Consider the following 23,990-nt stretch of genomic DNA (forward strand, 5'->3'; position numbering starts at 1 on the left):
TGCAAATGATTTTTTATATAAATATAAATATTATTAATTTTAAAGATTTAATCTTCGGTAAATTTGGAAGACGTGCAGTTTTTATTTTTGTTAATAGCGCAAGTTCTATAAAGATACAAATTTTCAGCATATTTCAAATTTAAGATACTTGTATTCTACTCAAAGGCAGGGCTCTGTCATAATTTATATTATTTATTGATTTATTAGAACTTGAATTTTAGTTGATTGCATTTTTTAAATGTTTGTAAATGTTTCTAAGATGATACTTCTTAGCATTATTATTGCGATTAATATTAGATTTATGAGCTTTAATAATTTGTTACACCAATATATACCAGCAGATTAAAAACGAATAACATTTTGATTACTGTTGGAAAATAAAACAAATTTTGATATCCAATTTATAGCAAGTTAATTGCTAAATTTTATTCACCAGCTTATATGACGATTACAGTTCAGATGTAGACTACTTTGCCTTTTCATCTAATCTAATAGAAACACGTTGAGTTTCTATCGACAACGTTGAGTTTCTATCGACCCCGATATTTGGGGGGTCGTCTTTTCACAATCGAATGCCTAATTTGCGAAATATGTATGTGTAATATGTAAACGGTAGGCAAAACAAAATTAATATAAACAAATCTGAAAAATGTATCCTATTCAAAAAAAGTTTTCGGTATTTTCCATATTATTGATAGGATGGAGAGAAACACAATTAAAATAGTTTGCAATTCTTTCTATGTGGTAAATTCTAAATAATGTGACCTGTGCGAACCTTTTCTTAACCAATTCGGCTCGATCGAAAATGCAGTCGAGTAGTGCCTAATAATGCAAAAATGGGCTATGGATAATGATAATATGATGCAGTTTCCTAACGTTAAATGCTAATGATAAGGACCTGCTCCATCCGCCCGAGCTGTTGTTCTCAGCCAAGCGAAGCGACCCATTTGAATTTGCTTTGCATCTCCGGATGATAGAATATACATTCGAGCTTATTGATGCAATTCTTGCCGTAACGACATGGCTTTGGATGGTAGAAGGTGCAGCCGGCTTTTGTGCAATTAGGATAGTATTTGCACATGGTCGTTGCTGTAGTCGCTGTCACCGGTGCGGATATTGATTTGTAGTTTTGCACAGGTATCACATGCGACGCTGAAAAGGCAAATATATATTAATAATAAATATATATAATAAAAATTAATGAAATTAATGTGGGTAACTCATTTTACTTACAGAGAGGCGGTACAGTTAGCTGCACGTGGCTGAGATCGCGCGGTCCGCTGTGAGCAAAGTTGCAGTCGACGCTCATGCAAGCCAAGTCAAATTTACATTTGGGATGGGAGTACATGCACTTGTCTGCGAATTTGCAGTTCGGGAAGGACTTGCAAGGCGCCGACGGGTGATAATACTCGCAGAATTGCTTGTTGCAATTCGGATGATACTTGCAGCGCTCCTTTGGCTTGGCCACCTTTAACACGGTTGAGTCCACGCTAACAGCACTTACTATGGAAAACATTAGAAATTATATAGCATTTTAGTGGCTATAGAGTACACCCATAAGTCTGCATAAATATATTGCTTACAATAATCTAATTGAATGGTTAGGCAATTCCTCGTACAATAATTATCTATATAATGTTATAAACTTAACATTTTACAATTAATAGTTCTTAGCAGTTTCATTAGGCAACATTTTTCTAGCAGCATAACGTATAGATCTAGCAGGGTGCTTGGGTTTGATCCTGTAACAGCTGTAAATAGCTATTTCTTTATTTATTCTAGTCATTAAACAGCAATAATTACCAAATATTTAACAAACTTTTGCATCAATATATACAAATATTTTTTCTTTTTTTGCCACTCCCCAGATATCTTTTTTAGTTAGTTAGTTTTCTTAGTTTTTCTTTCAAGGGAATTATAATTTGAAAGCTCTATATTTGCGCTCTGAAGTATGATAAATTAAAGTATTATAGTGTATAGATTTAAAATAGGTGCTGGTAAGGTAAGGTACTGTCTATCTACATAGAAAACAGCGTAAAATTTATTAATATATCTACTTACGTGTTGGCAAATTGTCGTATTTTCGATCTTCTGCATTCCGTATAGAGATTCGACGTCGCTCTATGGAGGAGTCACGATCTTTACTGCCGGAACGACGTTTTTTCTGCGGCTGCTGCTCCTCTTCTGGCTTTATCTTGAAGCGAATAGGAGTATGTTTTGCCTTAGAACCCGTTTCCACAGTTGTCGAATTCGTAGTTGTCGCATTCGATGATTTCTCCCGGCTAATGTTACGTTTTTCCAACAGCTTCGGAGGTAGTGGTGGCGTCGTTGACCGATTGTTTTCCTCTAGCTGCTCTTTCAAATCCGATTTATGGTCATTCGATGAGGGGGCGGCCTGGTTGGAGGTGCTGCTTAGCCGTTTGCTAGATGAACGTTTTCGCGGAGATGCAGGCATCTGCTCGTCGTCGTCATCATCATCGGCGTCGTTCTTGATGATGATCTTTTTGATTTCCTGCGTTTGTCGCAGCACCTCACTCCGACGCAGGCTTCGCGATGGCTTTGGCGGCGGCGTATTGCTCGAAGTGGAAGGCGATGACCGCGAATTGCTGCGAGCTCGCTTTGCCTTGTTCTGTCTATTATTGCTATTTGTTGAGGAAGTCGCAGTGCAGATCGTTGAGGTTGGCTCAACGCTCGCTAACTGCAGTGTTGTCGAACTGGTCGACGACACCTGGGGCGAGGGCGTACGTTTGCGTGGACGCTTTCGATAGGCTGCAGCGGCAGCGTTTCCTAGAGATTTATCACCATTCAGCGTCACTACAAACTGAGTTTTAGGCAAGGCGGCGGATGAGCACCCAACGCTGACCGCTTCTTTTTCCACATGCATGTCAATATCGATGTCCGATTCCTTTGTGTTGTGAACTAGCTGCGGCACATATGCCTCATATTCGCCAACACCCAAGCTAGGCACATACTCCTCCTCCTCGACATCGTCTTTTGCAGCCACATTGACCTCCGAGTGGGGCTCAACTGACGGACGCATCCGCTTGCGATCTCTGTGCAGCACATTTACCACTAGCTCTCTCCTGCTGCGTCGGAACAGCTCTCGTCCAGGCCTGTCTCCTGCTGAATCAATTGAGCGCCGCTTACCCAGCGTTGAGCTGATGATCTCTGGCTCATCCTCGTTGCCTCGATGCTTGGACCCACTGGAAGTGGTCGTTGTTTTGGCCAAAATTGTCGATCGTTGGGCATCGGCAACAGCTCGCAAGAGCAGATTCTTACAAGCCTGGCGACGTGGAGAGACATGTGGTCGTGGCTTGATCTTGATAACCGAATTAACGGGCTTCTCCAGCAAGTCCTCATCATCGGATGGCTCCGGCGGCTTATTAACTGCCACAATAACACGTGAACCAATTCGATGTTTATAGTTGTTGCTCTTTGGACTTCGACTGGGTGATCGTCGCCGGTGTAGGGTTTCGCGCTCCCTATCTCGCCGATGGGCTGTCTGACCTTCGTTACGTTCCCTGCGCTCTCTGCTACGATCTAATTTCTTACTTTCCTCTGGCTCTTGCTCACTACGTCGCCGATGGGCCGGAACGTAAAGTTTTACCTCTTTTTGTGCTCGCTGTGGACGATCCGAGAGCTGTGGCGATTGTGGCGCGTGGGGTTTACAACCCAATCGCTCGTGCACCGAGCGACGCTCTAAGTGTTCGTCCTTCGACTTTTGCTGTGCTTCTACTTCAGTTTGGGCTTTTGGTTTTTCTCTAGCTACCACCTGCTCGGACGTCCTGTTGAACACAATGGGACTCTTTGGTCTGCGAGTGCTTGAGTTGCCCGAGTATGAGTTGACTTCTTCTGTAACTGGAGCCGTGTTGTTGACAACAGCTTTCTTCGGCTCGTTTAAACTTGGTGTATAGTCGACAGGCGGCTGGGGTTCCTCTTCGTCAGTTTCATCGTCTAGCTCACCAATTTGACGCAGTTGCTGCTTTGCCGCGTAAATTTTTCGTTGTATTTCAGCCAATTCGGCTATATCCTTCTCCCGATTGCCGCTTGTGGTAGTTGAACTTATCTCCGACATTGTGGGTAAATCAAAGTCTTTTGATGTCGGCTGTAGATCTCTTGTCTGTGGCTGTGGCTGAGGCTGTGGTTGCTCATCGTCTTCGACAGTTTTCCGTTTTTTCTTTTTGAGCAATAGCTCGTCCTTCAGGGCGCCATCGATATCGAGCGTCTTTTTGGCTTTTTCTAGGAGTTCCTCGGCAAAAACATCCGTTATGGAACTAATTGGTGGCATGGAGTCAGTTCTTGACGTAACTTCGCCCGTTGTATGAAGCAGCTCATCTCCCGATTTTCGATGTGACCTTTTTTCTCTTTTGTCTTTGGCTCTTTTATCCTTCTCCTTGTCCTTATCTTTGTCTTTGTCCTTTGCCTTGGGCACTTCTGCTTGACGGGACTTACGTTTTTTGCTGCTAGCTAAGTATGTACAAGAATTGAAATATACTATGCAAACTAAAAACGGTAGAAAACTCACAAGTCGGGGCTGGCAACGTGACTTCCTGCAGCTTCTGAAGAACTTCGTGTAGCCAAGTAACAAAGAGATCCGTTTGATCACCGAGGAATAGATTTAGCTCGGCATTCATTTGCTGTTTGGTGCGTTTGTTCGCTACCATTACCATCACATAATCTGGCAGTTCGTCGTCAATGAAGCCGGCAGAGCCACCGGTGCCCAATTCGAGTAATTTCGCCTTTACGGCACTCTGCGGCATTTTATAAATTGTGAAATAAAACAGAGTTGATTACGAGTTCATTGATTTTTCGCGAATAGAAAAAGTCAAACTTACGCGCATCTTCTGACCAATTTCGCTGCCTAGATTGCAATCCATTGTGACGGATATACTGTCGAAATATTGCGTGCCTTCAATGTGCAGTCTGTTCCTATTTGCCGAAGTATTACAACATTGACAAAAATAAAAGACCTACAAAAAATATTATTTTCTAGCAACTGCAGCACGAAATCAATGTGACCGAAACTGCACAATCAAATAATACCAAATTATGTACATTCATGTTATTTAACATACTGAATTCTGAAAAAGTGAAAACACTCACATTGACTTTGCTAACGCAGTCGCCTGAATGGCAGTTCGTAGTCTGACAGAAGAAGAAGCTGAAAAAAGTATTTCAGTCGAGTTTCAGTGCGACAATTTTTCTAATTTCATAATAAAATGTGTAATAATGGAAAACAGGCAGCCCAGTTTAAATGATGTGATAGTGCCAGGTGCGTTGTATTATCAAACTTTGTGAATTTGCAGAAATATGGCGTCTATTTGACCCCAGCCAAGAGGTACGCTACCTCTGGCTGGCTGGCATCAGCCTCAGTGCCCTGGGCCCGTGTGAGTGCAGAATCTGCGCGAATGGCCGCATCGAAATAAATGCAATTTTATGATAATTATGCGCTTTTAGCAAGCAACTTGTTGCATTTAATATATACCCCATTGTTTCAATTGCAGAATTGTACTTCCTAATTTCGAAATTTCTGACTGCGGGGCCCCTGGAAGAGACAGCAAAGGTTAGTGATCAGGCATTTTACTAAGCGCCGCCCCGAAAAAAGAGCGCAATTTCTTCGTTTGAATTTCGCTTTTGTTTACAAACATTTTACTAACCCGATTTCCAAATATCAATTTTCAGGTTCTGGTGCAAGAATTAGAGAAAAAGAAGGTAAGTGTATTTGTGTGTGTGGATCGGCCTGAGGTGACGCATTAAACAGACATTTTTTTTCTGAGGACTTTCCTCTGCTTTGCAATTTTTAATGCAGAAACTCAGAAACGTTTGTTTATATATATTGTTTTGGTTTTGTCGTCGTCGTTGTTGGTGTTGTTTTTGTAGCGCAGCCGGCAGCAACCTACACCGTCTGCTTATTTCAGAGTTCAAAGCTATACTGAAATTGAACTGAATCGTATAACGTACGGGAGAAGTCCGTCTGTCTGTACCGCCGTTTGTCCGCTTAGTAAAAGTAGGTAAAAAAGTAGGCTCCCGGCTGTGGCGGGCAGAAGCAACGGCGACGTCATTATTTTGATGCCCAGCAAGTGCAAGTGATAACAAATTTTGAATGCCGCTTCTTCTATCACCCCCAGGTACTGCCCCGACGAATTGACTGGCTGGGCAATGAGCATGAACAGACATTTGCTGAATTGGTGAGTTATTGTTGTGATTTATTTGTGTTTAATTGTCAAATTTTGTGATTTGTGCTTGCATAATTGAAATTAGTGTTCAGACTTTACGTCTTCGCTTTTTTTTTGTTCGACTATTGGCGTTTGTGTGTGTTTGTGCGTATGCGCTTTGTGACGTCACATGGCCATCGATTGATTGAATAGACACTTGTGTTATACTATTAATTTTTTTTTGCAAATAATGGAAATTAGTTTAATGCAGCATATACACTATAATTTAAATATATTAATTAATTAATAAATTAATATTTAGCTACAAAATAATTATAAGTTATAAATCAAAAGTGATATTGCTCTAAAAATATTACATATTTAAGTGCAGTGCAAAAAATTTTGAAAAATTAGATAAATTAATTACAATTACATAGTAATTTTAATAACAATCTGCCAATGGCCGACATCTTGCTTTCTATACAGTGATATGTGCATGAGTGTGTGTGAATATGTATGTATATATTGCTCAGCATATGCATGTCTCAAGGTTAGAGCGAGATGGCTGTGGGTACTTGCGCTCCGAACAGCTGCGCACTATTGAGCTATCGATATCGATATATCGTTCATTTAAAAATTTTTGTAGGAACAAAAATACGCGCATATTGGGCCGAATCATCTGTTAGAAATATGCAGTCGTCTTGGTCCGTTAGTCGACAAAGAGTTGGCGCCGAGCGTGCCAGGAATAAACTCATTGCTTGGCACTGGACGACAAAATTTGTTGCGCACAAAAGACACCGTATACAAACATCGTACTCTGCGGGATTACTGCACACGTCTGCATGGCATATCACTGCCTGACTCAGCGCTCACAAAGCCCGTACACAATTTAAGTAAGTATTAACAAGATTTAAAAAATGAGTAGAAATATATGCTAACACTTTAACTTTAACTTTTAGCCAGGGTACTCAGCGGACGAGAACATGGCGGGTTGGTTCGTCGTAAGTTGCTGGTGCCCACAGATCTCTACCGCAAGACCAAGTTGTTGCGGCGCACAATTGGCCACCTTTCGTCGGTGTATTGTGTGCTTTTTGATCGCACTGGCCGGTACATAATCACTGGCGCCGATGATTTGCTCATCAAGATCTGGTCTGCGGCGGATGGGCGTCTGTTGGCTACGCTGCGCGGAGCCTCCGCTGAAATAACTGACATTGCAATCAACTTGGATAATACAATGTTGGCTGCTGGCTCAGTGGATCGCATTTTACGCGTCTGGGACATGCAAACCACTTCACCGATAGCAGTTCTTGCCGCCCACACGGGCATGATAACCTCGGTTAACTTTTGTCCCTCACCACGCAGCGATCTCAAATATTTGGTGACAACCAGCACAGATGGCTCCATTGCCTTCTGGCAGTATTCGACACCGCGCGGTCAAAAAATAACCTTCGCACCGAGGCCCACTCAATATCACGAAAAGCTAAGGCCGGGACAGGCTCAAATGATGTGCACTACTTTCTCTCCAGGTGGCATGTTTTTAGCAGCTGGCTCTGCGGATCATCATGTACGCGTCTATATGATGGCCGAAGACGGGCCCAAGCGCATCCTAGAAATAGAAGCTTACACAGACGCAGTCGATTCGGTGCAGTGGTCGCATCGCGGCTTACGTTTCATATCGGGCAGCAAAGATGGTACAGCTCACATTTGGACATTTGAATCGCAGCAATGGAAAAGCACTAAACTATGCATGACCGAACGATTGCCCAGGTAAATATTCTAAACGTAAACAAAGAAAAAATAAATTAATCGATCAATCGGTTTGTTTACCTTCAGTTGTCCCGAACCGGAGGAAGGCAAGAAACTAAAGGTTACAATGGTCGCCTGGGATGCTTCAGATCGTTATGTTATAACGGCTGTCAATGATTTTACAGTGCGTAAAAGTACCAAATGATACAATTGGCATATTAACTTAAGTGTATCTTTGTTCAATAGATTAAAATCTGGGACTCAAAATCCGCTAAGTTGCATCGCGTGCTACGCGGTCACAAGGATGAACTGTATGTGCTTGAGTCGAATCCAAAGGATGAACATGTACTACTCTCAGCCGGCCATGATGGCCAGGTATTTCTGTGGGACATTGAGCAGGGTGTGTGCGTGGCTCAGTTTTTTAATGACATCGATGGCCAAGGACATGGTAGCGTATTTGATGCCAAATGGTCACCGGACGGTACAATGATAGCGGCGACTGACTCGCATGGTCATATGTTGATCTTTGGCCTCGGTATTGGCACCGAAAAGTACAAATTAGTATGTGAAAAATTAGAACAAAAATCCCAAGTTGTTGGATATTAATGGTCTTCTCTTTTTAGCTACCCACAGAGTTGTTTTTCCACACGGACTTTCGTCCCCTGATTCGCGATGCACATCATCACGTCGTGGATGAGCAAACACAAATAATGCCGCATTTAATGCCACCACCATTTCTGGTCGATGCTGACGGTAATCCACATCCGACTAAATATCAGCGGTTTGTTCCTGGCCGTGAACGGTGTAGTATGGATCAATTAATACCCAATTTGACTGTGGGCATCGATGGTATTGTCATTGAGGATAATATAAATGCACCACCGAATGCTGCTGCTCTTGCTCCTGCACCTGCAGCTGGTGGAGTCGGAGCTGGAGCAGCAGGAGTGGGACCAGGCGGTAATTACTCGCATATCGATCGCATGATTGCGGCTTTGGCCAACCGACAAGGCAACAACGTTAACAATGCCAATGCCAACGATGGCAACGTTTTGAATCAATCATTCGAGCGACTAATCATGCGCCAAGGACAGGATCAATTGCCCGACTCGAATTCTTCGCGTAATGCCACGCCTCGTGGAAACGTGTTAGGCGGACGACGTTCGATAACCGAAGGCACTCCTCGTCAGGGTTGGGCTGCGGCATTGCCAGCAGCACCGGCGCCTGCTGCGGGTGAACAGGCGCAAGCTGAACCACTGCTTAATGTGCTACCTGCTCAACAGGCAATGCCATTCAAATTCGTGCGTCGCACTTACGTTCGTCCCATGAAATATGCGCAGCTACAGAACCTCAAGCAGACCATATATTCTGCAGGTCAGTTTGAAATGCAAGAATATAAGCGTGAGATGCGACGTCGCCCTATCATGATAAACACGGCCAGTGCAGCATCTGCACTGCAGGCTGGAGTTGGCAGGCCACGGAATACACGATCTAATGGGGGCATAAGGCCTGGACGTAGGCGTGGAGCTCAAGCTGGTCAACAGCAAGGAGGCCAACAGCCTGCATACCGGACTCGTGCTGTACGTGACCAGGAGGAGGACCACTATGAAGATGCAGCTGTGGCCGCCCCACATGAGGAAGAGGAAGATGACGATAGCAGCAACAGTTCCGGGGACACTAGTTACTCGAATGTGGAAGAGAATCTAGAGGATAGCAGTGATGAATCTGATACGGATAGCTCCGATTATTCAGACTGGGTTGCCGATACGCCCGGACCAAATCTCGAGCCACCTAAGCGTTCCAAGCGCAAACCACTCTCTCGCCGTCGAACCATGTCTGATGACAGTAGTGATGACGCAACGGCAGGCCCGTCAGCTGCTTCCAGCAAAAAGCGTGGCCGCAAGCGAGTGCTAATACCACCAACGGCGCCAAATGGCGAAATTCCAGAGCTTTACCGTCCTGCCGAGTGGCTGTCGGAAGTGATACCCCGCAAGGCACCGTACTATCCTCAAATGGGCGATGAGATTGTCTATTTCCGCCAAGGTCATCAGCGTTATCTGGAAGCAGTTCGTCTCAAAAAGGTCTACAAGCTATCGCACAGCTCCGAGCCTTGGAACTTTCGAACACTGCGTGATCATGAATTAGTTCGAGTGATTGGCATTAAATACGAGATTCGTCCGCCACGTTTGTGCTGCCTCAAGCTGGCCATCATCGATGACGAGGGAAACATGACGGGCACTACGTTTAAAATAAAGTATCATGACATGCCCGATGTGCTAGACTTTCTGGTACTGCGCCAGACCTTCGATTTGGCGGTGCAACGCAATTGGAATATTGGCGACCGCTTTCGTTGTATGATCGGGGACGGTTGGTGGATGGGTCAGATCGAGTCGCGTCATGCACTCAGCGCTGATTTTCCAGATTCATTTTTCATGTGTTTCCGCGTGCGCTGGGACAACGGCGAGTACGAATATATGAGTCCCTGGGATATGGAGCCCATAGACGAACAGCGTCTGCCCGATGAAGTGGGCGGCGCTGTGCCCGTGCTGCCGGAAGAGATACGCGCCACGCTATACCAACCAAAGTCCGAGGAGTGGCATCGGGGCGATCGAGACGGCACTTGCCGGCGCATAATCAATGGACTCGAGCAGGTGAGTGCCTAAAATTAAAACACCAAAAACAGCAAACAGCAGAACATTTATTAATAAAAGAAAGATGAAATGAAGATGTTGAATGCAAAAAGGAGGATACACTTGTAGGTTAATTAAATGGCATAACAATCAAAACAAAAATATTTTAAATAAAGAATTCCGTAGGAAAGATTCTTAAAATTAAATATGCAGTACTTTGTTAACAGGAATACAAACCTTTAAAAAATCATATTAAATACTTTAATGCTCTCCGATGTGTTTCGTATAAGTTTCGACTGGAGACTTGCCATTGTATTCGTACCAAAATAGAGCATCGGTTCTCATTGCCTACTATTTATTAGAGAAATAGAAATATTAGGAAACAATTATAAGAATAATATAAATGATTATATATTAATTATTGTTCAATTGTTTTTTTTTTTTCCAGGTGATGCGTTTATCAATAGCGGAGCACTTCCTGGCGCCAGTCGACCTCAATATATATCCAGACTATGCGTATTTAATTGAATATCCCATCGATTTAACGACAGTCAAGTCACGTTTCGAGAACCATTTCTACCGTCGCATCACTTCGGCTCAGTTTGATGTCCGATATTTGGCCACTAATGCGGAGCAGTATAATCGCCGCCACACCAGCATCGTCAAGCACGCCCGTATTGTGACTGATCTGTGCCTGCGTATCATAAGGTAAGTAACATTTAATATATTTATGTTTTTGTTTTGTGTTTTCTAAATAGACCTAATCGTTTGCTTATTTGCCAAACCTAATAGGGAACCCGATGAAATAGATGTGGCGGCCGTTTATCATCAGCTGGTCGACATTTACCACTCATCAGAGTCGGAGAATGAAGCTGATTCAGATGTTGTTCCATCGACCAGCACTGGTCCAACGACATCAGCAGCCGCTGCTCGCCAGCGTGTTTCGTCGACGCGGCGGTATGAAAACAAACATAATCCAATGCTGTATAAATTATTTATTCAAATTTACTGTTTATACAGCTCGACTCGCATACGCTCAGATGGCGATTGGCGTTCCGACTGCCGCCAGCTGCTGGATCTGATGTGGCAGAGGCCAGATTCATTGCCTTTTCGCGAGCCAGTCGATACGATTGAATTCCCAGATTATTTGGAAATCATTGCCACACCGATGGATCTGCGTACAGTGAAAGAGGATCTGCTAGGCGGAAATTACGATGATCCACTGGATTTTGCCAAGGATGTGCGCCTTATATTTCTTAATTCCAAGAACTATAACACCAATAAACGCTCACGGGTGAGTCCTCTAGTCGGATCTGGGTACTGCTGCAGATCGTCATTTATTCCAAACCAATGCCAAATGCGCATCAATCGCAATTGTCATTGGCGTTTATAGAATGAGAGAATTTATTGCTTTATTGCAACTGCCTCTTAATGGTTAATATAATCGTTAATAATAGCCAAACAAATACTTTTCCAAATTTGCTTTGAGGCAGCGTAGTTTGAATTTTATATATGTTTAAACTTCAATTGTTCTTACATTTGTTTTTTGTTTTATTTGGGTTTCAATTAATGATTACTGCAATATTTATATTCCCTACTCCTGCTGTCCTTACTGAGCTTTCATTTAATACATTTTTCCTTTAATTCACTTATATATTGAGGCTAACAGAATACGTTTGCTTTGATTTGCTTTGATGATTGATTATTTTACATTCGGACTTACTGAGTAGAACGGAAAATACAATGGATTGACGATATTTTAGACTGGTGGACTATTTTTCTCACACATGATTTCTTCATTTCAATCTTTTGTTATTTCAATATATTTTTTTGAATATTGGTTTTTGCAATTTCTTTTTCGTTCTGTCCCCAATTTCCCGCACTGCTTAAACACCACACAATCTCACACACCGGCTCATCTCTTCTTAACGTTTCTTTTGCAATTTGTTAACATGCCTTCAAACTTCAAATTAATCACCACCCAACTCATAAACCATCAATCGAATCAATCTAAACCCATCAAATATTTCGAACTAAACCAAATGAATGACGATCCGTGACAATCAACTAAAATAGGATAATCTAGCGGTAAGGTTTCTCTTGGGCTACTACTTCAGCACAACACAACAGCAATTGACTGCTTTCATTCCACTCTTCTCTTAATTGCTCTTCTCACTAATTGAATCGGGTTTCTTTTGCAGATCTATGCAATGACGCTGCGCTTAAGCGCGCTCTTCGAGTCGCATATAAAGACGGTGATCAGCAGCTGGAAGGCAGCGCGTAGACGCGCCAACAAGAACAAATCGGGTAGCAGCGGGCGCGGGTCCAGCAGTCCCAGCAAACGAACGCCACCGGATCGTGCCACACGACGTACACAGAAACCGCCAGGTGCTGCCAGAAGATTGCCAGCACACAGCAGCGAGGAGGATGAGGATGATGACGACGACGATGACGATGATGATAGTGTGGCACAACAACAAGCGCCGCGTGGGTCGCAGCGTGCCAATAGACGTCGCAATGGCGTAGCCGCTCCTGCCGCTAGTTCGAGCTCTAATCGTGTTACATCATCATCGTCCAATCCTCAGCAACGTCGCCATGAAAGCAGCAGCAATTCTGATAGCGATGAGGAGGAAGAAGAGGAGGAAACAACACCGGATGCTACCAGCGATGAAAATGAAGATGAAGAAGCGCACTCCAATGACAGCTCGCCACAGCAGGCACGTCGCCGTCGCGGACGTCCAGCGCGCCAGAATGTCAGCGATGATGAGACGAATGCCAATGATTCTGAAGAGAGCTACAATCCAAATGAGCGGCGCCGCGGTCGTGCGGGTGGCGGTAACAAGCGTAAAGCTAATAGCAAGCGAAGACACAACAACAAAAGACATCGCTCGGATCCGGATAGCCAGCCCGGTGGAAGTCGTGGTGGGGCTGTGGCCACCACTCGTCGTACCCGTCGTTTGCTCGGCAGCTCCGAAGATGAGAATCACACAGCAGCATCCCATTCCCAGCCAGATGATAGCACTCAAGACAGTCAAACACCCCGCAAGAAAGGTCGCCCAGCAAAGAGCAAGAGCTCAACAGCCGTTGGGAATGGGCCAAGTACTAGTGCGGCTGCTGCTTCAGCCGGCTCCAGTGTTGAGAGCCCCTCACGAAATACGCGTGCCAATGGAGCACGCTCCCAAAATGCAGCTGAAAATGATCACAGCTATCATCTGCCAGTTCGCAATGGTCGTATTATTGACTCAGATACGGATTCTCATGGCCCAGTTGGGCGACCCACCAGACAGAGTGCAAAACGTGCATTAATGGATTGGGCGCGTGGCAGCGATATCGATGAGGATGATGACGATGATAGCGAGGAGGCTGAAGAGGTAAGTTTTGTCAAATTAAATTGCAGAGCCTCGAATAAAAGTAAATAATCATTGATTATTATATACTATCAGATATTACCCACGCCAACAAAGGACGACATGCCCTCGACTAGTCGGGCTGCCTTAGGTCAAGCAGCTGCTGCCACTTCATCGCGGCAACTGCGCACGAATCGCAATACCGTTGTAGCTGTTGCTGTTGAGAGTGATGATGACGATGACAGTGATAATGAACCCTTAGCCAATAACCAGCAAAGTGAGTTTCGAAGAATAGTCTTAGTATAGAAAATCATTCAAATACTCTTACACGAATGCTTTGTAGAAACTGCCACTGGACCTGCGAGAGCCAACACAACAGCTCCGCATCCGTTGACGTTGCGCCGACGCTTACCTTCGGTGCCACGTAGCACGCATATGACGCGGTCGCATGCCACATCAACAACTAGTAGCTCTAATCAACAGGAGCCAGCAATGGCTGCGCATGACCATAACTATCTGGGCAATGAATCAGCGGCAGCTTCACGTGCACCTCGTCGCGTACTATCGCGTCATCAGCGCAATGCAGATGAATTGGACTCGAGCATTGATCCGCTGAATAATTCCCGTCTATTATCTCTTATGTCCAATCCCCGACGTCCCACCTCTACAACAAATAATGTAAGCACACGTCGATTGCGCGCCCGCACCAGTCAGGAGCACTCACAGGGTGAAGAGGAAGAGGCGGAGCCGCCAGACGAGGAAGCCGCTGCCTCTGACGAAGGCACTGATGGTGGTTCCAGTTCTCAGGGTAGCAATGATGAGGATGATGATAATGAACCAACTGCCACAGACTCTGAAGACAATCAGCCCTTGACTAGCTATGTGTCGCCCAGCAATGGACGAACACGACGTAAAACCAAAACCTCATCTTCATCAGCAACGACTGCAACGCAGGGACGTGAACAGCGACAACGTCGTCGTGCTCGTGCCGCTTCTGATCAGTCTGTAAACGATGACGATGATGATGACTATGAGGCTCCGCGTGGGCGATCCAATCGTCTTCGTAGCAATCAGCGCAGTGGCCGTAATCAGAAGCGTCCACGTTATAATGAGCAATCCGATGAGGAAGACCAACCAGAGGGAACCAACCAGCGGAAGCGCATGCGCAACGGTGATGCTCAAGCTACGACGAACAATAACAGCTCTCAGGAACGCGAGCAACAGCCCCGCCTAGATGATGATGACGGCAGCAGTACGGTAGACAGTGATGAGCAGCTAGTGAGCGTCAGCAGCCGTGGGCGTGTGCGCAAGATATCAGCAAAGGCACGTGGCATATTTAAGGATTAAGATTGGGCGCTCAGCTGCGCTGCGCTCAAGACTGTTTTATGTATAAACTAATTATAATTGCATGAGCAAATTACATTTTCTATCATTTGCTTCTTATTATTGATTAATGTGTAAGAGTAATTTCAATGTCATTGTAACACGTCAGGTGTCCTGTGTACCGCCATCCTCACCCGCTAGCAAGCCCCCACCACCAGACTAGACTTAAGGAAATCGTGTTCACATGTATAACCATATTCACTATATATAACACAAAGCCCTTCATGCATTGTTTCAAATTTTTAATTATTATTTTCCGACGCACGCTCGTCAAACATTGCTGCTACATATTATCATGTAGCTGCAATACTGATGTTGCTGCAACAAGCTGTATGTATTTCTATATATATAATATACATATATTTAAAACATTAGCATCCAAGAATCACACACTTCATTTAAAATAGATCTTAGAATAAAGTATCAACAAAAAACAGACCGACTGTAATTGCCATTCTCAGTTTCATCATTAAGTGGGGACGCTGCACTTATGTGATTTTAATCTACAATTCTTATTGCGGTAAGGTACTATATCGAAGCAGATCCAATTCGTTTTGTAATCTATTTAAGGGATTTGTTTTGACTCTGAACGTATTGTTCGGCTAGTTTCTTAACCCTGGCCGCATTTTCTTCTGTTCCGTGCTTCTCTTCTAAATCCAAAAACTTCTTGTAGATAACAAGCATTTTATCCGGCTGCAACTTTTGAAGCACTGCACGTTCCATCAAGTTTCTGTAAATAGGATTCAAATCAGTTGGTAAAAGCATAGATTTAATTCAGATTGACTTTCATACCGTGCGGAATCAATAAGTCCAGCTTTGATCAACATGTCGGCGTATAGCACCCAAATATCAATTCGCTTCGGATAGGAAGTAACTATGTCATCTAATAAAGTTTGTGCCATGCCATTATCATTGTTTTTGGCATATATTTTGGCAAAGGCCACAATGCAATTTATGTCTGGAGAAAAAGCAATCGAAAATTGTTATTTTAAAATTATATTAATACCAAAATTAGTAAATCGTTCCTCTAATTAATAGAAACTTACGTTCATTTTTCGGTAGTACGTTGATCGCACGCTGCAGTGTTGGCTGCACCCGTTCCGGCATGCCCAGCCAGAAGTACGCATCGGCAGCCACACGCCAGACCTGCAAATCTGACTTAAACTTGCGCATTAAGTTGTTTAATACGCTGATCAGGCGCTCCTTCTGATTGTGCGCCTTCAGTACTTCGACGAGCTTTATGTATGTTTCAAGTGGATCTGTGTGACTCAGTGCCTCCTTTAGTACATCATCGAAATTGGACGAGTTGTAGCTGAGCTCCAAGTTAAGAAGTGCCATCCACATGTTACGAAGTTCTTTTGTTTCCCGGAACGCTATCGTTTTAATGGCGCGTCGCGCTATTTCGCGAGCTTTGTCAATTTCTGTATTTGACAACATGAAGGACATATACTGAATCCAGGTTTTGCTGTCGTTGGGCTCCGCTAGCACCAGACGTTCGAACTGATCGATTGTTTCTGGGCGCTGATTGGGATCTGCATTGCGCTCTTCGATTTCGCGCAATCGTTCCTCTTCCTTGACCTCAGCCTTCGCCTTTTCCTTGGCACTAAGTCGTTTTTTCTTGCTAGAGCTTGGCTCGGCCCCGTCAGCTGCATTGTGGTCATCTTCGTCGCTGGATGACTCCTCTTGGCTCTTGTTGTTCAATGCATCTGTGTCCCAGAAGTTCGAGATGCCTGGCAGACGCACCTTGACTGCTGCCTCACTTGTTGCATTGGACTTATACGTATTTGTCTTGGCTGGTTTCTTGTCCTCGAAGAAAAGCTGTCCGTTCTTTTTCTTTCCGTTCACCAGCGGCTTCGCTTCCTCCTCAGTTTTTTTCCCATTTGTGACTTTCTGTAGACTTGATTTTTTTGAATTATTTTCGATCTTCATCTTCTTGGGCTTCACGGCCGTCTCTTCAGCTTCAACAGCAGGGCGCTTGACACCCTTCCAAAGCTTCCAGACGGTCTCTGGCACGGCAATCGGCAGGCTGTCGTGTATGAATGCCAGATTACAGAAATCACCCTGCCGTAGACAGGCACTGGCTGTGTTCTCCACATCGTTGGGATGCAGGCGTATTGGACAGAGTATCAGCGGATTGCTGGTACCCTTCTTCAAGGAGCACACCACAATATTATCGAGTTTCAGCAATACCTTGGCCTTCATGCCGGCTTTTGCGATTAAATTTTGAGGCAGCTCCTTGCTGCTGCTGATGTGCTCAATATCCTTTTTCTTGTTGCTTATTAGCAACAAATCATTGGCATAGTCTATCCACAAGATGACGGCCTCCTGCTTACTGCCCTCCTGAGGTGCTGTCGCATTGACAGCCAAGCTGGAAATCATCATTGCTCTGATCGATTTTGTGCCCTCCACATTATAGACCCAGTTACTGGTCGTCGAATCAATTCCCTTAAAGATGACGTTAATTTTGTCCCCCCTTGTGTATTTGGCAATAGGTGCATCCATGTGTTTCAATGATTTTCGAATCTGTGACACTTCCTCTAAGTAGCTGAAAGGATTATGCAGTTAATACCAATAGCAATTAGGAAAATAGGTATATCTTACCTCTCCACTAATTTTGCTGTGTCGGACAGCTGGCCGGTCCACACATCTGTTAGTTTGGCGGACACAGTCAACGTTTTAGTCTCCAATTCCTTGCTGAGCACCTTAACATACAGCAGCTGATCAGGCTCAAGCATGATGGGCTTATCCCGCACGGTCTGCAGACACAACATCTTCACGTGCAATTTAACCAGTTTGTTATAGTTGCGCACGGGCAGCAGTAGCTCCAGCACCTGTTCGCCCGCATGCTTAACATTGGCCCGCAGCACATCGCCCACCTGAACGGTATGCCAATCCTTGGTCAGATTCTCACTGAAGTACGGCACATCGCGTAAACTGAAAATGTTCTGCAAGATGCAGGCTGCTTCGATATGATTGCCAACGGGATGAATGCGCTTCTTTGCTTCCTGCAAGTCCACGTAGTCCGATAGGAAACGTAGTGGTACCAGACCCACAAACTCCTCCGTATTGTCCTCATCACCAGTCGTGGCTGCATTCTGATCATCAGTAGCTAAAGTTATTTTAAATTCCAAGCCTGCATCCAAGGTATTATTGGTCACTTCAATGGGAATTATTTCGCCAAGCTGAAACTTGTCCTCGGGCAATGTTAGAAGTACTTGGTCGTTGTTCCGGCCAGAAACGCGAAACTTTGTAGTCTGGCCTTCGAAAAATGTATTCTCCACCAATTCGTTCAGGCGCTGCTTGTGTAAAACTCCCTTGATGCCGCCGCAGAACTTGACCAGCACATAGGTGGCCTCGCACTTGACCACGGTGCCTGTAAATACGTGCCCGGGCTGAGCTAACTGCAGTGAAGTCAGTAGCTTGATACCCTTGCTTAGATACTCGTTGCGATTGCTCAAATAACAAATCTTCCGGTCCAGGGAGATCTCTAAGACTCGGCAACGCAGGCGCTGTCCTACTTCGTAGCGCGTATTTGGGGCCAATTGCAGTTGCTCAATGATTCCGTTAACTTTCCCTATTTTAACACTGTAACCGCCGATTTTGGGATCTGGCTTCACAATGCGAGCTGAAACAATGTCGCCTGTTTGAATGTCCTCCAGCGTGTACATCTTTTCATTCACCACGTTGGGATCATCGGTGCAATAGTAAAGAGACTCAATTACATCATATCCCAGCACTCGCACCTTGTGCTTGCTCTTGCTGCTGTACTTGGCCAGCACAACGTCCTGGTCGTAGTTTCCCTTGAAGTTCGATTTGATGGAACCATACGAAATAAGCCCCTTATACTTGTGGTTCAGCAGCACCACAATGCCACCTGTGCCATGGCGCAGCACACGTGCCTTCTCCACGATGCTGCCCTTCTTCAGCAGCTCTTCGCCTTCCGATTCCGGCTGTTCGGGATGCACAGTGATATTTAAATTGAAAGTCAGGTATACCAGCTTAGTTAAGGGCATCACGTAGAGGAGCCGAGCCAGGTACTCTTCGTTCACCTCGTAGTCCTGCGGCGATTGCAGAGCCTCGGCCAAGTGATGCTCGTTTACGTATCCCCTAAAGGCCTCGTTCATGATGCTGCCTTCCAGTCCATTTTTTAGATGTTTTGTCACCTTAAACTTGACGATACTCCCGGGAAGTATATAATCAAGATTTGTCTCGTGCTGACTTTTAATCTTCAATTTATCCTGTTCTATGCACACGCATTGACAGGTGCTTTTATCGGAATCGTGTTGAATTTGCTTCACTTTCAAGAAGATCAACTGACCGATGTGATGCTTCTGTGCAGCATTTTCAATGGGTACAAACGCCTGCAATCCGCTAATGCCTGTTTCAATTACACAGCCGTGCTCTTGGATTTCCTCTATAGCACCAACAAAAATAAAGCCCTTTTTGATGTTGGCGTGGTGAAGGCTACTATTCACTTCACTGGGTTTAAGAGTTAGTAGCAGAGACATGCGTTTACTCTCGGAGTCTTTCCTTGTTTTTATGGCTCGCCCATAAACGATCTGCCCAACGCTGAATAGCGCAGTGAGGTCCCGATATTCACTGCTGTCTCCAGCCATATAGGATTGGGCAACACGTCCATATGCATCCGATATATCGGCCACTAAAGCACGCGCTGTCATTCGACCGGGCAGCGCAATTTGCAATGAGGTGGCATCCGTTGCTTTCACGACGCCCATCACGAGCATATTCTCCTGGAGCGTGTCATATGTAAGTGTTTCAGCAGAGAATGCTTGCAGCTGATCACCTTTTTCCCCTTCATGTGGTTTTTCTTTTAACTTTGGCGCCTTCTTAATCTTTCGCTGTGTGGCACCAAAAATCTGCAGGTCGCAAAACTCAGAATTAGATTTTGGATGACTCTCTGCCACTATTACTTACGAGATTTGATGTGCTGCTATCCGTATTTGCTTGTAAATTTGCTATTCCGCCGCGCGGAAAGCTTTTCTCATTCGAACCCATCCCAAAGACTACGTAGTGAACGCTAAATTATTTAAACGAAACACCGCAATGTGCCCCGTACACGTGCTGGACTTCTCAACACAAATGCAATAGTAGTGTTGCGCAATGGTCGATGAATAAGTGCTGCAAAATACAAAAGATGCAACAATTATAAAAAGCAAATGATTGATCGATTTAATAAAAAAATTAATAAGCCTTAGATGGTAATATAGATTATAATTGGATGGTATATTCAATAAAATCAGTGCTTGAAAATATTTAAAAAATATTTATTTTCCCCAAGCAAATATTCTAATTAAATTCGAAGGCTGTATGAAGCTTGGTATTGTTATCGTACACTGATTGAACGTGCATGGGACATTTTGCTCCGGCACGCTGCTTAATTGTAGGGTTACTTTGTTTTACTATAAACATGCAGACTTTACGCGAATTTACGCGTAAAACTAAACGCGGTAACATATTGAAGATTGTTAGAGAGCATTATCTTCGCGATGACATTGGTTGCGGCTCAGACCTCTGTCAGTATTGTTTCCAAAATGAGGTCTACCAGTTGACATCGAATCACGATGTTAAGAGCAGCCTTTTCAAATTTCCGCACTATATTGTTTTGGATACCAACGTGGTCTTGGACCAAATCGATGTGCTCGAAGAGGATGTGCTGCGCAATGTCATCGTCCTCACCACGGTGCTGAACGAGGTTAAGCACAAGAGCTCATCCATTTATAAGCGTTTCAATGAGATTATTCACGATCGCAAACGCAACTTCTATGTGTTTGTCAATGAACATCATAAGTGAGTAAAGCTTATTAGGTACTTAACGAGAATCACATTAATTTTATACTCACTAGGGACACCTATGCCGACCGCGAGCCGGATGAAAGCGCTAACGATCGCAATGATCGCGCCATACGCCTGGCTGCCAAATGGTACGATTCTCATCTACAAACCTCCCAAGACTCGAAAGTCTTCGAGCGCAGTGGACGCACAGTCACACGCGTTGTACTCCTGACCGACGATGCTGGCAATCGTGCCAAAGCCGAAGCTGAGGGTATTTTAGTAGCAACTGCTGCGGACTATGTTAAATCGCTTGAGGACTATCCCTTGCTGGTCGACAAGTTGTCCCAAAAGACATTTGAAAATGAGAAACAAGCGTTGCCCCAATATCCACCGCATTTAAGTATGAAAGAAATACTTGAGGGACTGCGCCACAAAAAGCTACTGCAAGGTTCATTCCAGGCATCCAGGGAGAACTATCTCGAAGGCAATGTCAACGTGGAGAGCTATGAGAAAGGCGTAAGGCAATTGTTTCTTTAGATAATGCCATCTTTCGACTCTCATTATGCAATTTTAATGTATTATAATTTATAGATTTTAATACAAGGGCGCGAGTCTCTTAATCGTGCTGTGGATGGAGACATTGTTGCCGTCGAATTATTGCCTGAAAGTGAATGGTCAGCGCCTAGTGAGATAGTGTTGGAGGAGAAAAATGTGTATGCAGACGACGTGCCCAGTGAAGAGCGCGAAGAAGAGGAGATGGAAATGCTGCAGCAATTGCAAGCTGCACCAGTTGAGGAACGCACTCCCACTGGTCGCATCGTTGGTATTGTGCGTCGCAAGTGGCGTCAGTATTGTGGCATTCTACAGCCCAGCCTCATCGAGGATACGACACGACATATCTTTGTGCCCGCCGATCGTAAGATCCCGCGCATACGTATAGAAACGCGCCAAGCAGCTAAACTGCAAAACCAACGCATCGTTGTGACCATAGATAGTTGGCCAAGGAACTCGCGGTATCCGCATGGCCACTTTGTGCGATCCCTGGGGCCACTGGGCAACATGGCCACCGAGAATGAAGTGATCTTGCTTGAGCACGATGTGCCGCACTGCAAGTTCTCTGAAGAGGTTCTCAGTTTCTTGCCCAAAATGCCGTGGACTATTACCGAAGAGGACTATGCTAAGCGCGTAGACTTACGCGATTTGTATATTTGCTCTGTAGATCCGCCTGGTTGCACGGACATTGACGATGCCCTCCATTGCCGCGAGCTGCCCAACGGAAATTTGGAGGTGGGCGTGCATATTGCCGATGTGAGCCATTTCATACGACCAGGCAATGCGTTGGACAAAGAAGCTGCCGCGCGTGGCACAACAGTTTACCTGGTTGGCAAGCGCATCGATATGGTGCCGGAGTTGTTAAGCTCGAACCTTTGCTCGTTGGTTGGCGGCGAGGAACGCTTTGCCTTCTCCGTTGTGTGGGAAGTAGATCATCAAGCGAACATTTTGGCTAAGCGTTTTCACAAGAGTGTCATCAAGTCAAAGCGTGCCATGACCTATGAGGAGGCACAGGCAATTATCGATGATGAAGCACAAACGGGCGAAATCGCCAAATCGCTGCGTCATCTGAATAGACTGGCCAAAATACTAAAAAAGCGGCGTATGGACAACGGGTATGATGTCTAATAGCATCTATGTGTTCTTAAAATAGCTACATTTTCATTTCTTCTATAGTGCTCTAGTTTTAGCATCGCCCGAGATTCGCTTTCAAGTGGATAGTGAAACGCATGAGCCGCTTGAGGTTGAAGCCAAGCAAATGCGCGATACCAACTCAATGGTCGAAGAGTTCATGTTGCTGGCAAATATAAGCGTGGCTCAGCATATTGCTGCAGAGTTCACGGAGTGCGCAGTCTTGCGTCGTCACCCGAAGCCCCCAAATACAAACTTTGATCCGCTAATAAAAGCAGCCCGCTATCAGGGCTTCGAGGTGGTCACGGATACCGGGCTAGAACTGGCGCATTCACTGGATAAATGTGTCAAGGCCGACAATCCTTATTTCAACACGATGATACGCATCTTAGCCACACGATGCATGATGCAGGCTGTGTATTTCATAAGTGGAAGCCTGCAAAAGGAAGAGTTCTTCCATTATGGCTTGGCCGCCGAAATTTACACTCATTTCACCTCACCCATTCGTCGGTACTCGGATATAATGGTGCATCGCCTATTGGCAGCCTCCATAGGCGCAGACAGTACCTATGCCCAGTTGCTAGACCGCAAGTCCAATGAAGAGATCTGCAACAATTTGAATTACCGACACAAAATGGCGCAATACGCTGGTCGCGCATCAGTTGCACTTAATACACATTTGTTCTTCCGTGGAAAGGAGGAGGATGAGGAAGGGTATGTTGTTAATAAGAAATTGTGTCGAACTTATATTTAAATGAAAGTTTTTCAGTTATGTCTTGTTCGTACGGAAGAACGCATTGCAGGTTCTTATACCCAAGTACGGGCTGGAGGGCACTCTGTATCTGAAAAGCGATAAGGATGGCAAGGACGGCTTGGAGCGCACTAAGAGCGAAGTCATATTCACATTCAATGAGGAAGACCACACGCAACGGTGTGGCAATGTGATTTTCCATTCCTTTGATCCCGTCACTGTTAGGTTGAGTCTAGACTCGACCAACGTACAGCATGAGAAACTGGTGTTCAAGCTGGTGAAACCGTACATCAAGGGATTTAGTGTTGAAACAACAACGGAGGTGGTCCCACCAGCTAATGCACAGCCACCAGCTAAGAAATCCAAGAAGGATAAAAAGAAGAAATAATCGACGAATAAAACTTATATATTATTTTTGTAAAATATCAACGTTAATTACAAAAAGTTAGATACAGAAGGAATAAGAAGAAACAATAAATTACTTTTATATGTAAAAGCATTCAAT

General features: G+C 44.7%; 4 protein-coding genes across 6 annotated transcripts; 2 read left to right on the top strand and 2 right to left on the bottom strand.

Moving 5' to 3' along the window:
* Window positions 1-395: 395 nt before the first annotated feature.
* Nab2 (Nuclear polyadenosine RNA-binding 2) lies at window positions 396-5,046 on the bottom strand. 3 transcript variants are annotated; one of them, XR_016269491.1, is made up of 6 exons: window positions 4,836-5,024; window positions 4,526-4,751; window positions 2,062-4,467; window positions 1,804-1,944; window positions 1,584-1,751; window positions 1,370-1,503 (listed from the first exon to the last, which is right to left on the bottom strand). XR_016269491.1 is itself a non-coding variant. In XM_089465756.1 (5 exons), the coding sequence occupies exons 1-5, from the start codon at window positions 4,875-4,877 to the stop codon at window positions 926-928; spliced, it is 3,171 nt and encodes a 1,056-aa protein (XP_089321882.1). In that variant the 5' UTR covers window positions 4,878-5,046; the 3' UTR covers window positions 396-925. The 3 variants fall into 3 exon arrangements, 1 of the variants encoding a protein (XP_089321882.1); XM_089465756.1 differs by lacking the exons at window positions 1,584-1,751; window positions 1,804-1,944 and adding an exon at window positions 396-1,152 and having other exon boundaries at window positions 1,234-1,503; window positions 4,836-5,046; XR_016269490.1 differs by having other exon boundaries at window positions 1,584-1,944.
* A 65-nt stretch (window positions 5,047-5,111) lies between these two features.
* Window positions 5,112-15,696, top strand: BRWD3 (bromodomain and WD repeat-containing protein). Its single transcript, XM_018011408.2, has 15 exons — window positions 5,112-5,272; window positions 5,505-5,563; window positions 5,683-5,712; window positions 6,129-6,188; window positions 6,802-7,048; window positions 7,115-7,922; window positions 7,989-8,085; window positions 8,148-8,462; window positions 8,525-10,549; window positions 10,977-11,236; window positions 11,321-11,485; window positions 11,549-11,822; window positions 12,730-13,899; window positions 13,972-14,152; window positions 14,219-15,696. The coding sequence occupies exons 1-15, from the start codon at window positions 5,131-5,133 to the stop codon at window positions 15,220-15,222; spliced, it is 6,837 nt and encodes a 2,278-aa protein (XP_017866897.2). The 5' UTR covers window positions 5,112-5,130; the 3' UTR covers window positions 15,223-15,696.
* Window positions 15,484-20,380, bottom strand: Rrp5 (Ribosomal RNA Processing 5). Its single transcript, XM_018011421.2, has 5 exons — window positions 20,194-20,380; window positions 17,860-20,135; window positions 16,305-17,803; window positions 16,051-16,216; window positions 15,484-15,988 (listed from the first exon to the last, which is right to left on the bottom strand). Exons 1-5 carry the CDS (start codon window positions 20,272-20,274, stop codon window positions 15,820-15,822), a joined length of 4,191 nt encoding a protein of 1,396 aa, XP_017866910.2. The 5' UTR covers window positions 20,275-20,380; the 3' UTR covers window positions 15,484-15,819.
* Window positions 20,381-20,603: 223 nt separating this feature from the next.
* On the top strand, window positions 20,604-23,984 carry Dis3 (exosome complex exonuclease RRP44-like protein Dis3). Its single transcript, XM_018011442.2, has 5 exons — window positions 20,604-21,066; window positions 21,123-21,567; window positions 21,643-22,718; window positions 22,780-23,448; window positions 23,504-23,984. The coding sequence occupies exons 1-5, from the start codon at window positions 20,627-20,629 to the stop codon at window positions 23,871-23,873; spliced, it is 3,000 nt and encodes a 999-aa protein (XP_017866931.2). The 5' UTR covers window positions 20,604-20,626; the 3' UTR covers window positions 23,874-23,984.
* Window positions 23,985-23,990: the final 6 nt, after the last annotated feature.

Source organism: Drosophila arizonae, chromosome 2 (assembly GCF_054131065.1).
Source record: "Drosophila arizonae isolate 15081-1271.41 chromosome 2, UAZ_ARI_1.0, whole genome shotgun sequence".
In the NCBI taxonomy this organism is placed as follows: Eukaryota; Metazoa; Arthropoda; class Insecta; order Diptera; family Drosophilidae; genus Drosophila; species Drosophila arizonae.